This window comes from Vanessa tameamea, chromosome Z, assembly GCF_037043105.1.
Source record: "Vanessa tameamea isolate UH-Manoa-2023 chromosome Z, ilVanTame1 primary haplotype, whole genome shotgun sequence".
NCBI classification, from domain to species: Eukaryota; Metazoa; Arthropoda; class Insecta; order Lepidoptera; family Nymphalidae; genus Vanessa; species Vanessa tameamea.
Window position 1 is genome coordinate 15,007,912 of NC_087341.1, and position 13,742 is coordinate 15,021,653.

Here is a 13,742-nt window from a genome sequence, read left to right on the forward strand (position 1 = left end):
TTGAAAGTCATTTCCAGCCACTACTAAAGTGACCTGATAAAATTTAAATGACATGGAATATAATTCATTGTGAAACTGGAAGATTCAAAGCTCCGAACTTAATTTAACTATTGGTAATATACCTTTAATTTTTGATCGGCATGTCGCAAATGTCTTTGATTATTTTTAATGACTTTTTTTTAAATAAACATCTAAAAAACTAGATTTCTCTTCTACCGTCGCTCAATCATTTATTTTAAAACAGTATACAAGAATATGACATTCGTTTTGATTTCATGCAGAACGCTAACGCTGCGGCTGCGGTGCGCTGACTTAACTAATTTTCTTATGGCTTGCGATTATCACTACGGTATTATAGGCACCATACTTTGAATGTGTAACCGAGCAATCGAAATCAAGCAAGCAAGAGATCTCCCGGGGTTCCAATTCGTACTAGACGGGGGATTACTTAAAAATATATTTTTGGTCCATTTCTCTTGCTCATTTATATAAATGACGTACCATATATTAAATATCATAAGCACAAGATGGTATTGTTAGCTGATAACACTTATTTTAATTTAAAAATACGAAGATTCCAAGCTATATCTGACGACGTAAACAATGCTCCCTCAGAAAGACTAAGTAGTAAAAATTACTAAATGTATCAAAGTTATAACTCCAAATTTAAAAGTGTAAAATCATATTTGTGTTAAACTTTAATAACACTACGAAATTTGGGTCAGCGAGTGGACTGAGCTCTGTAGCATTTGCGGTTAAGAAAATAAGGTTGTTAACTTGTTGTTAACGGCTCGCCTTGTTTATTTTAGTTACTTCCTTAACAGTATATCCTGCGGCTTTCTGCTCACTGCTGGCTTTTTTCCTATAAAATAATTAAGAAACGTTTGTGTGTTAGAGGATATTATAACACGAATCATTTCTTAGATGATAACAAACTTTAAGCAAGAAGCGATCTCTCCCAGGCACTTTCAAATAAAAATATGAATAATACCATTGTGAACATAATTGTTAATAAAAATGATTTCTTTCATCGGTTCTCCAATTTCTCCGAATTCTGCGTACAAAAATAATTAATCCAGATGTTAAGCGAGTTATACTTATAGATTTTCACTTCAAACCTATCGGTGGTCACGTAGGCAAGGCGGACCTGTTACAATAGATTTCAATAATTATATACGTTCATTTCAGTGCGAACTTAACAATTTTCTAGAAGTGCACTACGAATTGCAGTGTCAGTGGCAAGGGTATTTGTGGAACGGTATATGGTATCCCGAAGGAAATCGCTGCGTTTGCAACACATTACTTGGTCATATAATAAGACTTTGTGTTAGCCTGTCTGAATAAATACTACCCACTCATCACATATTCTACTATCTAAGTGTTCCGGTTGGAAGAGTGAGTGAACTATCACGAAAGTATTGTGGTCGTACGTCATTGAAATAGTATGGGTGCTTAAGTAGTATGGGTGCTCTTAGATAGACTCTGAAAATTATAACAACTCGCTGGCTTGAGATTGGCTGGATTGGATTAGAAGCTTTGGAGCTTATTCCGCCATGCAGCTCCAATGCTTTTTGGTCGATACACACGTGACAGAAGCAATTTATATAAAAACTCAGTGGCATATGCTCGGATTTCAACCGGTAAATTACGGTTAAGATTCACGGACCACTTGGGCTCAAAAAACGTGTAACGTCCCTGCAAATTTCAGCACACTGTTCATCCGATACATTATTACGATAATTATCCACTTGAATTAAAATGCAGTACAAGTCAAGATACAAAACAAACTGAAAATGATTTTTTCAATCAAGTTTGTTAAACCTCATGTGTAAACCATAGTTATACACTATGGTTTAACAAGTTAATTATAAATAATAAGGAATCCGACAAATGAAATTTGAATTTAATTGTAAAATTCATACAAAGTTACTGAAGTAATAGTGCACGTAAATATATGTAACAAGAAATTGATATTGGCGTTCGTCGTGTCAATCGTTAACATTTAAAGCGTGTGAAACTACGAAGCGCAACTACGTACTTACAACTATAAATAAATACACTAAATTTTCTCCAAATGCGCTGCATTTTCTGGTATAAATTTTATATATATCGACTCAGTAGTTTTTTCAGTTAGGCCATAAAAAAAAACATCACCAATTTTTTAGTATAGATAGAAAATTTAGAACTTGGCATTAATGAAATAAAAAATAAATGGTTTCTTACCTGTAAAGCCCTACCATCATGTATGCAATAACAGTAACACTTATTATACAAAGGATTGCTACTAGAAGAATTTCCATGGGAGTTGTCGGGTATATCGGCAGATCATTCCCTTTTCCCCATTGGTGGCCCGGGCTTTTGCCGTCGATAACGTCAAATTCTGTGGATATATTTAGTTTTTATGAAAAACAAATAAAACGTAACTGTAATTAGTGATTATTTAAAAGTTAATTTAATATATAATTTTATATATTAATAATATGACGACCTCCGTGGTCGAGTAGTGGTACACCGGTTTTCATGGGTACGCCACTCCGAGATCCCGGGTTCGATTCCCGGCCGAGTCGATGTAGAAAGATTTTAGTTTTCTATGTTGTCTTGGGTCTGAGTGTTTGTGGTACCGTCGTTACTTCTGATTTTCCATAACACAAGTACTTTAGCTACTTACATTGGGATCAGAGTAATGTATGTGATGTTGTCCAATATTTATATTATTTTTTTATTTATTTATATATTTGAAAGTCTAAGTCTTACCAGGTAATATTTCAATGGGATCGAGAGCAGCTGCTAATGCCTGCCAGCGGAGAGGCGGCGGGTCTCGCTCGTCCGGGTGACGCAACCCCGCTGCTAGCTCTGGTCCGACGCGATGACTTACCAGAACCGGCGGTAAGACCACCACGTACCTGCCCGCCACTGACTCATTGTACTGCGACAGAATCGCGGACCAATGGTACGGTGACAATCTGAAATATTTAATTTTAAAGTATAATATATATAATAATAATGTTTATAAAAAAATCTAATATTATAATTATCAGCTAGTCATATTCATAGCTTGCACTTTTCAGGATAAAGAGAGGAACCGTAGTCTTCTCAAACATTGTTAAAAGGTCAATGAGAGAAACTAAAGAACTTATACCCAAATTGATAGATGCAACACATTATTGCTATATTACTAATAATAATTAATTAAGTCGTAATGGCTTTAGAACTTTGTTTTAGTGTAGATCTTAGAACGAGTATAATTACATTTAGGTTGGTTTAGTAGCGTTTCTCAAGATGGCACTGTTTTCAATATTTTACCGCAATGGGTCAGTGTTTTTTTTTTCATTAATAAAGAAATATCATACAGAAAAAAAAGCACAAAAATCTATTAAAATCGTTATCCTGATATTTCGTTTGTGATTCTGCATGGAAATAAAAAATATGCAATCACATCAAACTACTAAAAAAAATAAAAAATAATAGATGTCTACAGCAAAGACAAGGATGAAACGTCTGCGGTGATTCGATGGTTTAAATTAAAAAAAAACCTGTACTAATATTTGAAAGGAGACTGTAACTGTGTCTGTTGCTCTTTCACGACTAAAACACTGAACACAATTTCATGAAATTTGGTATTAGAAAAGCTTGATCCCCAATGAAGGACATAGGTTACATTTATTTGCCTAACACCTAGTGACCGACCCCTAAAACGCGAGCGAAGCCGCAGGCGACAACTAGTAGCATATAACACATCAACCGATATGTAGAACAGAAACTGGAATGTCTTTCTTGATATATAACGTGGATGATTCCGGTAATCACTCAATAACAATAATATATGCACATACTGATAATAAATACGTAACGCACTGACTTTTCTTTACTCAAAAACAGATTAGCTTCTTATACACAATACAAGACAAATAATATAATAAACTTAGGTAATTTCCACGAAACATTCCGAAATGATGTACGTGAGACTCGTGAACGGAATGAAATTCCACACAGTAGTTCCAGAGATTAGCGCGGATATAGATTTAGATAGTCATTATATAGCCATAATAAACGTTTGATTCCCTGTAGATAATCGGCTTCATAAGCTATATTATAAGATATCTCGTTATAAACAGTCATGATATGTATTTATAACTGACCCGTCAGGTTCCTACATTACTGATTACGCGTTTTTATCAATTAACACTGACAATTCACCTGGCGAACATATTCTAACCTAAGGATGGATATTAAGGGTGCCAAACATACGAAAAATACAATAAAATATAATAATATACATATTTTTATTAGATATTTTTCTCTTACAATAGTATTAGTTCTAATAATATTTTTGCCGACCGTTCTATAGCCTCATTAAAAATTGTTTTAAAAAAATATTTCAATAGATTAAATAACACAACTTAAACAAAAAAAAACAAATGTATGCTTGGTCTCTGCTGCTCTCTTGGACTAGACGCTAATTGGTACTTAATATTAAACGCATGCCGTGTCTACATCATGAAAAATGTAATCATGTGTATTTTTGTTATTGTCATTTTGTTTTGTAGACCTTTGAACATTTTTTTTTTTTTTTTCTGTATAACTGTAACTGTCTGTCTGTTGCTCTTTTATGACCAAACCACTAAACCGAATTCGATGAAATTGGGCTTGAAGCCGTGGTTGATCATGATATCACAGCATATCTTTAACTGCAAGCAACAGTTCCCGGTATCTGTATCAAATAATTTCATAAGTGCTATTATAGTTTAGTATATACTTCACAATCCATTTACGCTTGTGTTGATAATCAGAATAATAAATAATGATATAACAAGTGATAAGGTAATTATAAATAGACTGTAAATAGTATACAGTTTATATATTAAATAACAATATTAAATATATTTACTGTAAGATAGCCAGCGTGGAATGTGGTTTTAATTTAATTTTTTTTATATGTGATTTGTAATAGAATCCAGACACTGAGTATTATTAAATTTAAACATATTACATTCGAGTAGTATCTTGCAAGCATTTTTTCATTATACGAAGTCACTTCGTATCTCACTCGTGAAATATTGACAACCGACAGATGATAAGGCATTTTGATACACGTATCATATAAATTTTATAATTGTTATAGTGTTCTGCATTGAATTTCGAGTATCTTATTATAGAATACCTATATAGGATTAAATTCAATTCAAAGCTACCACCAATATATATCAAGTACAAAATATTAATATACATTCAAAATTGTCTCGTAGTAAAAATAAATGTCCAAGAAAATGATATTGGTGTAAAATTTTAATGAATTGAATTAATAACATTGCATTATGCGTTTCTCATCAGAATCTTAGAGTAAAAGTCGCAATATAAATATTAATCGTATTGGATTATAATTGCTTTTTCTGAATTTTTGTATGCCTTGGGGAAGTTTGATGCGATTTGCGAATTATATTTAGTATTTTTTCGTTAATCGATTTAATCAAATATGTAGGTGTTGATTTCAATTATCTCTAGAATACGAAGAATATAGTTGATGAAATAACGTAATTTATAAAAAAAATAACGGTTTCTTATATTAGGCGATGATTATTAACGCTTTTCTGTTTAAGAAGCCACTTTTATATGGTGAATTGATGATTAATATCATCATTTACAAGTACAGTAATGTGCAAAAGGTAAACCTTCTGTAAAATGGAAAGAAGGCGTTTTAGAGACCTCGAATCCGAAGTCATTAAATACGACGCACAAAATCTATTCTAGATTTTAATATTGATACTCGCTCGTTTAATGTGCAGAGAAAAATGTTTGAAAAGTTTTTATTCAGACAAAAAACCTATATACATTACATATTTTTCTATGATTATAAATCGAATTGCACGAGATCGTATAGGCTATTTGACGTTATGGTATAGATCTGTTGACTTATCTTTCGTTTATCAATACATTTTATGAATTGCACAGATTCTATGTAATATACTTAATATACTATATATAAAAATAACACGATAGGACAAGTGCTTACCTGGACAAAGCCCAGTAATGAGACGAATGCTTCAATAAAATCGTGTCATTCGCGTCCGTTGCTCCTTTATCTGACTCAGTAGACTCTAGCAAAGGTGAAAAGACCAAGGGGTGCCGGCCACTGCCATTATACATCATATACATTTCCTTGTTCGTTTCGTTCCTCTCGTTCAACTGTTTCTGATACTCTGCACTGCCGTTCGGTTTCTCCACAGTAGTTATAAAGTAGTCGACGATTCCAGAATTGTACACTATCATCGATATCCACACCAGCATCCAAACCATGAACGCTCGCTGGAAAAATCTCGTCCTTGCCCACATGTTGACGAGTCTTATCCTTTTTGGTACTCTGTTATCTTGAACGCTCGAACTTGAGTTCCTTTTAGCCACCACATCTGTTGGACTGTTTTGTGCTAAGCCATTAAGTCTAGGGTGGGATTTTGACTTGGTCATTCTTTGCGGCGAAAAATGATTTTCCTCCGAGTAGATCTTATTGAATCGCCAATTCAGAGCGTTATTCGCGCTGAAGTACTCTTTTAAATGTAACTTGGAATTTTGTTCGGGATAAAATTCCATCCGCCTCACGTCGATACCGAGTATCGTTGCAAAGAATACCATTTGTATGAAATAGTCCGAAATGAGACTGACGATCATGAATATTGAAAACTCCTGAATAAACGGCACAAATGTAAAGAAACTGACTGTCAAAATTGTTATCTCTGTTAAAAGATTTTTTGTGATCGACCACCCTTCTTTGCTTAAGCCTTGAGCGAGTCGTATCTTAACGTCGAGCCTGGAATCCGTCGATGTTACGCTTTTCGTGAGCACTAGCACGTTTTCTAGACCGACAATTATCACTAAATAAGGGAATATTTCTTTTCCTTGTAAGCTCAGTGAAAATCCGAAATAGAAACATATTCCCATCGACATTGATAGACTTCCAGCAATCGTGAGCACAGCACAGGCGGCGAGACCAAACTTTGATTTTATAAATTCAATTTTTCGCACCGAGAAGTATACGTATAGAAAAATACCCACGAAGGTAATCATCAGAGGTACCAGTTCGTGGTAATTAAACTGTCCCGGGTAGTACACGAGAGTCATCTCTTCGGGGTGGGATTGGGGCGTGTCCTGGTATAGTGGATACATTTCCTTCAGCTTTTTAGACAGTGAATCGATATATCTGTAATAAGAAAATGAGACAATGGTTATACAAAGACATGAAAAATAATTTAATGTGCCGGTTTAGATAAATAAATAAGATCAAACGTTAATCGAGCCTGTGCTAAGATATAAGATTTCATTTTTATTTTGGACTATTTTGGTTGTTCAAAACTTTATTATATTAATAATTGTTCAATTTTCATTTCTATTATTATAATAAAAATAATTTCTGTATGAACAGATAACTTGCACTATTATTTTTATCTGTGCTGCAATACTGACACAGAGACTACTGTTAAATTAATAATAAATTTTCCTTAGTAAAGACCTAAATGTTAGTACAGTAGTGTTAATCATACAAAACAGTAGCACCACGGCAAAACAAAAAATACTAAGGAATTCTTCTTTTAATGATAGCAACATTTTTAATATGTGAACTTTAATAGTTACACGTGTGAAGCCGGGATGTGTTGAAGACATTTTATTTCAACGTGCATCAATATTATACATATTATTTAAATATTTTAACACTGAGAATTCTTTTTAATTTAAGTTTTTTAGGAAAACTATTCCGTTAATAAAACAGACACAAAAAGTCTAGGTGGGTTGTTTTATTCAATATTGTTCTAATTTCCATATTTTTTCTAGAAAGTATTGTAATAAGTTATTGAAGAAATACTGAGATGTTACTCTAACGGTCAGTAAATGTTCACCTGCTGAGCAAAAGTATCATCTCTTTTTAAAGAGTAGACTTATGTTCTTACTCCACCACGTCACTCCACGTCGAGATAATGGCAGATTTGTGGCAGAATTTCACATCACTTTCTACTAATAAGAGGTGTATAAATCAGGAGTAGTAAGATTTGAACCCGATATATAAAGTTAAGATTCACGTATTCTATCAACAAGGCCTCAGGCTCATTACTATTAAACAATAATTTAGTGAAAATGTTTAGTTTGCTATATGAAACTAGTACTCGTTTGCGGCTTCTCACGGACGCAATTCATTAAGAAAAAGAATATGATATAAGTATGATTAATATTCTATAACACTCAGGACAAACGTAGCTTTATATCGGTGATTTTTTTTTTAAATTGGATCGTTATTTCCAAAATGACCCCTACACGCAAACAAACAAATTTTACCTCTTTGTAATATTGGTATAGATATGTTTCAAAAATGGTGCGTACTATGGTAATAGTTATCAGTTACCGTTGGTCGACGTGCTGGTAGAATATTGTGACGGCATATTGTAACACTCGCGGCCGGACACGCAGCGGATACCGCTTGATGCCCGCGTCACGCAGGTGCATGCCGAACGCCATTTCCGCTATGGATGCTTTGCCTTTTTGAAGATTCTATTCACATAACAATTAAAAATACATTAATTAATACTCTCTTACCCGCCCCGCAACCGTTTGTAACATACATTATTCATGTTTGGGGCGATTGTTATCAGTTATCGCCAATTTTGTTTTAAATAAATAATTAATTCATGACGACTTTAAGAAAACATTAATGGTGGTGCGGGTATGACTTTACGTTAATTAAACCTATTTTGAAATAGTATTATTTCTTGGTTTTTAGTTTTATTTCTTGGTGTTTAAAATAAAATAAAATTTATCATCAATTAGTGGCTGTATAAAATCAGAAATTATTGAGTTATCTGTATTGACATTTGAATAACATTCACAAATAAATCTTTTCCAGTTGGAATAGGCTATAGACATAGAAAATCTGGATAGATACCGAATCAATTATTCACCCGCTAAATATGAATACTTTAAATTGATCGGGTTAGGAGATCGAGTGAGCCAGTGTTGTTACCAACACAAGACACATGACAAGTTAGATACCACTGTTACAGAAACATTGACTGATATAGGAGTAATATTTTTATCAATATCAATTTATTCCACCAACAACTATTGAAAACACTACTACTTAATTTACGCGTCCAGCGTCTTAAAACATTTAAAAAGGTCACTAAAGGTCAATTACATACAAAATGTTATAATTTACCTGATATGCGTAAATTGTATTAACAATGTTAGCGTCCAGAGAGAAAGATTGTAGACTTTGTTGCCATAGATTTGCTGGAGATAGAAGGAGACAGCTATACTCCGGTAGGACGCGTTCGATGCTCGCTTTGCTGTCCCGTCGCTTAATACCTTCGATTTGGTAACAGTGCTGCAATAGTGTTTCCTTTCTGCCAACAAATAGTCACACATGTTACGCCTTATTTTTAAGGCTACAGTTATGTAACGAATGATTTATAAAAACCAGTAATCGTTCTCACAGATTAAATAACTACAACAGTTTTAAATACCTGAGAATAGAACACGATAATTAAGACACAAACAATACAAGGACGCGTTACAAATATTAGTACAAAAGGTATTAATAGGTTAAATAAAAAATAAAAAATATTAGTGTCCAGTTAATGATCGATTTCTCGTATCGTTATTTATTTGACATTCGAAAGGATCAAACATAGCATTGTTTAAATATTCGCTGCTTCAAAAACATTCATAGCTATATATACTATATATACAAAGCCGACTTTGTTTGAATAGTTAACACTCTCAACATTTTATCTATAGCAACCATTTCCCAAATCACTTGAATGATGTTGAGACGTAAGAGGTGTTAAAATATAAAGGCTTTTGTAAGATACGAATAGATTAGCAAACCCATTCAGGTATCATTGGTCATTCTTCTACAGTCAAACAACAATACTTGGTATTTTTGAGTACCAGTTTCAAGAGAAAAAACATCTTAGTTCCCAAAGAAGGTGGTTAATGTTTTTTAATGTCTATGGGCGTTGGTGGCCAGTTATCATCAGGTGACCGATAAGTTTACATATTAAATTAAAAAAAAAAAGGAAATATATTGGAAAAATTATAAAAATTAAACCGAAATTAATACCAGATGTTAATTTTCTATTATCGGAGTATTATTGTTCTTATCGTTAGATAACAGTGTTTTCAAAATCGATCAAAATTATTCAAGATATGTAATGATAAAATACACAAACACAATGTATAAACATTTAGTCTAACAGCTTATAATGGACTTTCGCAAGAGACGACGCAAGCATCCTAGCGCCTTATAATCAATGTCCCACGCTATTACCTAGATAACGCAAAGCACAATACAAGTCGCAGTAAATTGAATTTCGAAATATATCGTCCATAAAGTCTTAACAGACTATTTCAGGATGCGATTGGGGCTATACAGCAAGCAATAACGAGTCAAATGTTTTTTTTTTAATATAAATTCACAAATAGAGAAATAAATTTATTTTTCTATCGTTCGAAAATAATACATACTGCTCAGCCGCCTCAGCTGCTATGGTAATATATTCATCTTTCATTTCAGATATGTTATTAGTAGATTTGAGTATATTATAACAAGTATGCTCGTAATAAAAGTAATATTATAATACTTTATTACACAAAGTGATTGATATAATTGAACATAAATAATTTTTCCTTAAAAAAAAATTCGCCTTAACATTAACTAAAGCAAATTATCACAAGTGCATTGCAATAATATTTGTGAAAACAAAAAGGAGTGCTTTTGTTTTCGGATTACAAAATTATTGTTTTTCACTGAATACATATTTAATGTTTTTTAAAATAATAATCTCTTAAACTTATGTTTATGAGAAATAAAAAAAACATGCAAGCGCATAAAATAACTAAATGCAATCAGAACATTCCAAATAATAATACACCAAAGGCACAAGTAATATGACTATAATATTTGTAAGTTAAAAGATATATCTTACGTTTCAGGATCTTCATGATTGCGAACAGTTTCCAGTAATCGAAATACTTCTTGCAGAGGTGCTCGGAATGCATCCCACATTTTCAGATTATTGTTCCAAGGTGACACTCCTAGCAAGATTATGAAATTAAATATTAATATATGGTATCAATTACCTATATAACATAAATTACATTGTTGTATTTAAACCAAAGATCTTTGGTTACTTTATTTAATTTATATATTATATATAATTTGTATATTAAATTTTAAATTATTCTCTTCTTTATTTAGCAAAGAAAGGACTTGGTGGTAGGGCATTGTACAAGCCCATCTGGGTAGGTACCATCCACTCATCAGATATCTACCGCCAGACAGCAGTACAAAGTATTGTTGTGTTCCAGTTGGAAAGGTGAGTAAGCCAGGCACAAGGGACATAGCATATTAAATTGCAAGGTTGGTGGTGCATTGGCGATCTAAGAAATGGTTAAAATATCTAACAGCACCATTGTCTATGGGAGGTTGTGATCACTTACCATCAGGTGGCCAATATACTCGACCGACAACCTATCCCATAAAAAAAATATGTAAAAAGACATTTGTACAGTATATGATCCTCTTGACCAATAGCGACTATGGTGGCCAATATCAATATACTTAATAGTGTATTGTAGAATACAAGTTTGTGGACAAATAACATACAAATCTCAACTCTCAAAATACTCTTTATTTTCAATCTCATAATCCAAAGCGGTGGCTAATCGGACACTACCGGTAAGAGATTGTGCATTAGACGAACAGTTTTATGTATTTCACAAGACACAGGAGTATCATCAATTTACAGGCTGCTAATTGTCATTAGCTTTTTTGACAGAGAAACCCATTATAATTTTTTGATAGGGTAACACAGGATTTCAGGTCATTCAGTCTTAGAACTAACCACAATACCAATGAAGAAAATATTCTATATTTACATAGATTAATCAAATCGAATGTAATTTCAATATTTTTTTTCTATTAAAATTTTTTGAATTGGATTGCCAGGCATCAAGTTTTGAATGAGGAATAGAGTACATTTGTTTGTGAACACACATTTGTGCATCATAATATCTTATAGGTAGGTCTTCTAGATTCATTTGTCATGGCTGAAATCGTTCAGGATAATAACATTAAAGGGAAGGCATTAACAATACTCTACTTACCTATTCTCATTATGATTTGATGAATGTATAGCAGTGGTTTGTCTTTTACCCAAACATAGGGAAGTTTCTGTGTTTCATTATGTAATAACTCTAATTGGAATGATGAACCTGTAAGATTTATCGATATTATTTTTTTTAGTAATGAAGTTTTTATTCTATTGTTATATTAGTCAATAATTATTATTATAATGCAAGATAAAATGAAAGAATATGCAAAGATTAGTACCAGTTTCATTACATATCTTATTGTATTTAAATGTAATAGTTAACCTGTTGTGCCTTGATGTCTTCCTCTAATAATAAAAGTTGTTACTGTTTGATTATTATAGATATTAAAAATACTATTATTTTGTTTGCTTATAATAAGCATTTGGTGTTTAATATAATCACTAATTAGACACATTCTTAAATATTGCGATTTTTTTCTTTAAACTTGTAAGTATACAATAATTAGACTATATGTAAAATAAATAAATACACTAATCACATTGTTTATTAAATTTGTACTAGCCTGTGGGACAGTTCTTGGCACTGCAGTCAGTTGCTACATGATGTTCATTTAGATTCAGATTTACAACAGTTGGTATATTTCCTGGTAGAGGGACATTTAATAGTGGATAGCTGTAAAGAGTTTACAATAAGATTTCATTGAACATTTTAAGAAAAAATTGTTCAATTATATTTAAAAAATAACAAAACAATGTTAAACATATTGATGTTTATATGCAGTATTAAATAATTATTGTTAGTAGGCTACTTACCAACATACTAGGATAACAGAGAGTGCAAACGTTATTGCCACAAAGGGGTATGATGAACAGAAGAGACCATACGTATAATATATCTGTGCAACCCTTTCGGGTAAAGTGGTTCCAGCCATTGTTTATATAAATATTCTTAGAAATTGCGTGGTTCAATTCGAACATTCACGAGCCCATTGCACACTTATTTACGTCACAAATAAAGTGCAGGCAACGTTTAAACACAATTAGGATAAAAAAGTAGCCGATATCACGGATGATTGCATGTCCACTCGTAATATGAAAGATTACTTGAATATTGTGCATCATGCATGGACATACCGCTACATCTACTTTGCAGTGTGCACTATTACATCAGTCATCACCGACCACGCAATTTTGACAGCTTTGTGTTGACATTTGAACGACAAACAAAATGCACCTATATTCACAGACTAAAGTACACAGATTAAAATTGATCAAATATTAATTCATCTATACATTATCTTTCTTATATATTAATAGCGTAAGCCGATTGTTGTCCCACTTATTATGGGACGATAGCTGCACATAAAATATCAGTTATGGTCTCATTCTGAAGAGCTCCAGCCCTAGATGTGCAGAAAAAAGAGGATTCTTGATTGCAATTTACTAAATTGTTACAATTTAATTAATTTTAGTAAATTGATTTAGTGTTAATAATTTAATGTTAAATAGTAAAAAGACAAAATGTATTAAATTCACTACTCCCAATCTAAGATGTGTCAAAACGAGTGTACTTTTAAACGGGGAAGCATTAGATGTTTTAGAATCAACAGAGTTCCTTGGTATGACAATAGACTCTAAGCTCCAATG

General features: G+C 32.5%; 1 protein-coding gene across 2 annotated transcripts in view; it reads right to left on the reverse strand.

Moving 5' to 3' along the window:
* Positions 1-13,292, reverse strand: part of LOC113404123 (sterol regulatory element-binding protein cleavage-activating protein) — a 32,322-nt gene extending 19,030 nt beyond the window's left edge. For both annotated transcript variants that reach the window (XR_003369373.2, XM_026644895.2), the window contains exons 1-9: positions 12,909-13,292; positions 12,659-12,768; positions 12,148-12,255; positions 10,968-11,076; positions 9,197-9,383; positions 8,387-8,532; positions 6,011-7,192; positions 2,755-2,963; positions 2,224-2,380 (exon numbers count right to left, since the gene is read on the reverse strand). Coding sequence is in view for 1 of the 2 variants with exons in the window: in XM_026644895.2 (XP_026500680.2) it covers positions 2,224-2,380; positions 2,755-2,963; positions 6,011-7,192; positions 8,387-8,532; positions 9,197-9,383; positions 10,968-11,076; positions 12,148-12,255; positions 12,659-12,768; positions 12,909-13,027 (2,327 nt within the window). In the remaining variant the exon portion in view is untranslated. The remainder of the gene's footprint in view (positions 1-2,223; positions 2,381-2,754; positions 2,964-6,010; positions 7,193-8,386; positions 8,533-9,196; positions 9,384-10,967; positions 11,077-12,147; positions 12,256-12,658; positions 12,769-12,908) is intronic.
* Positions 13,293-13,742: the final 450 nt, after the last annotated feature.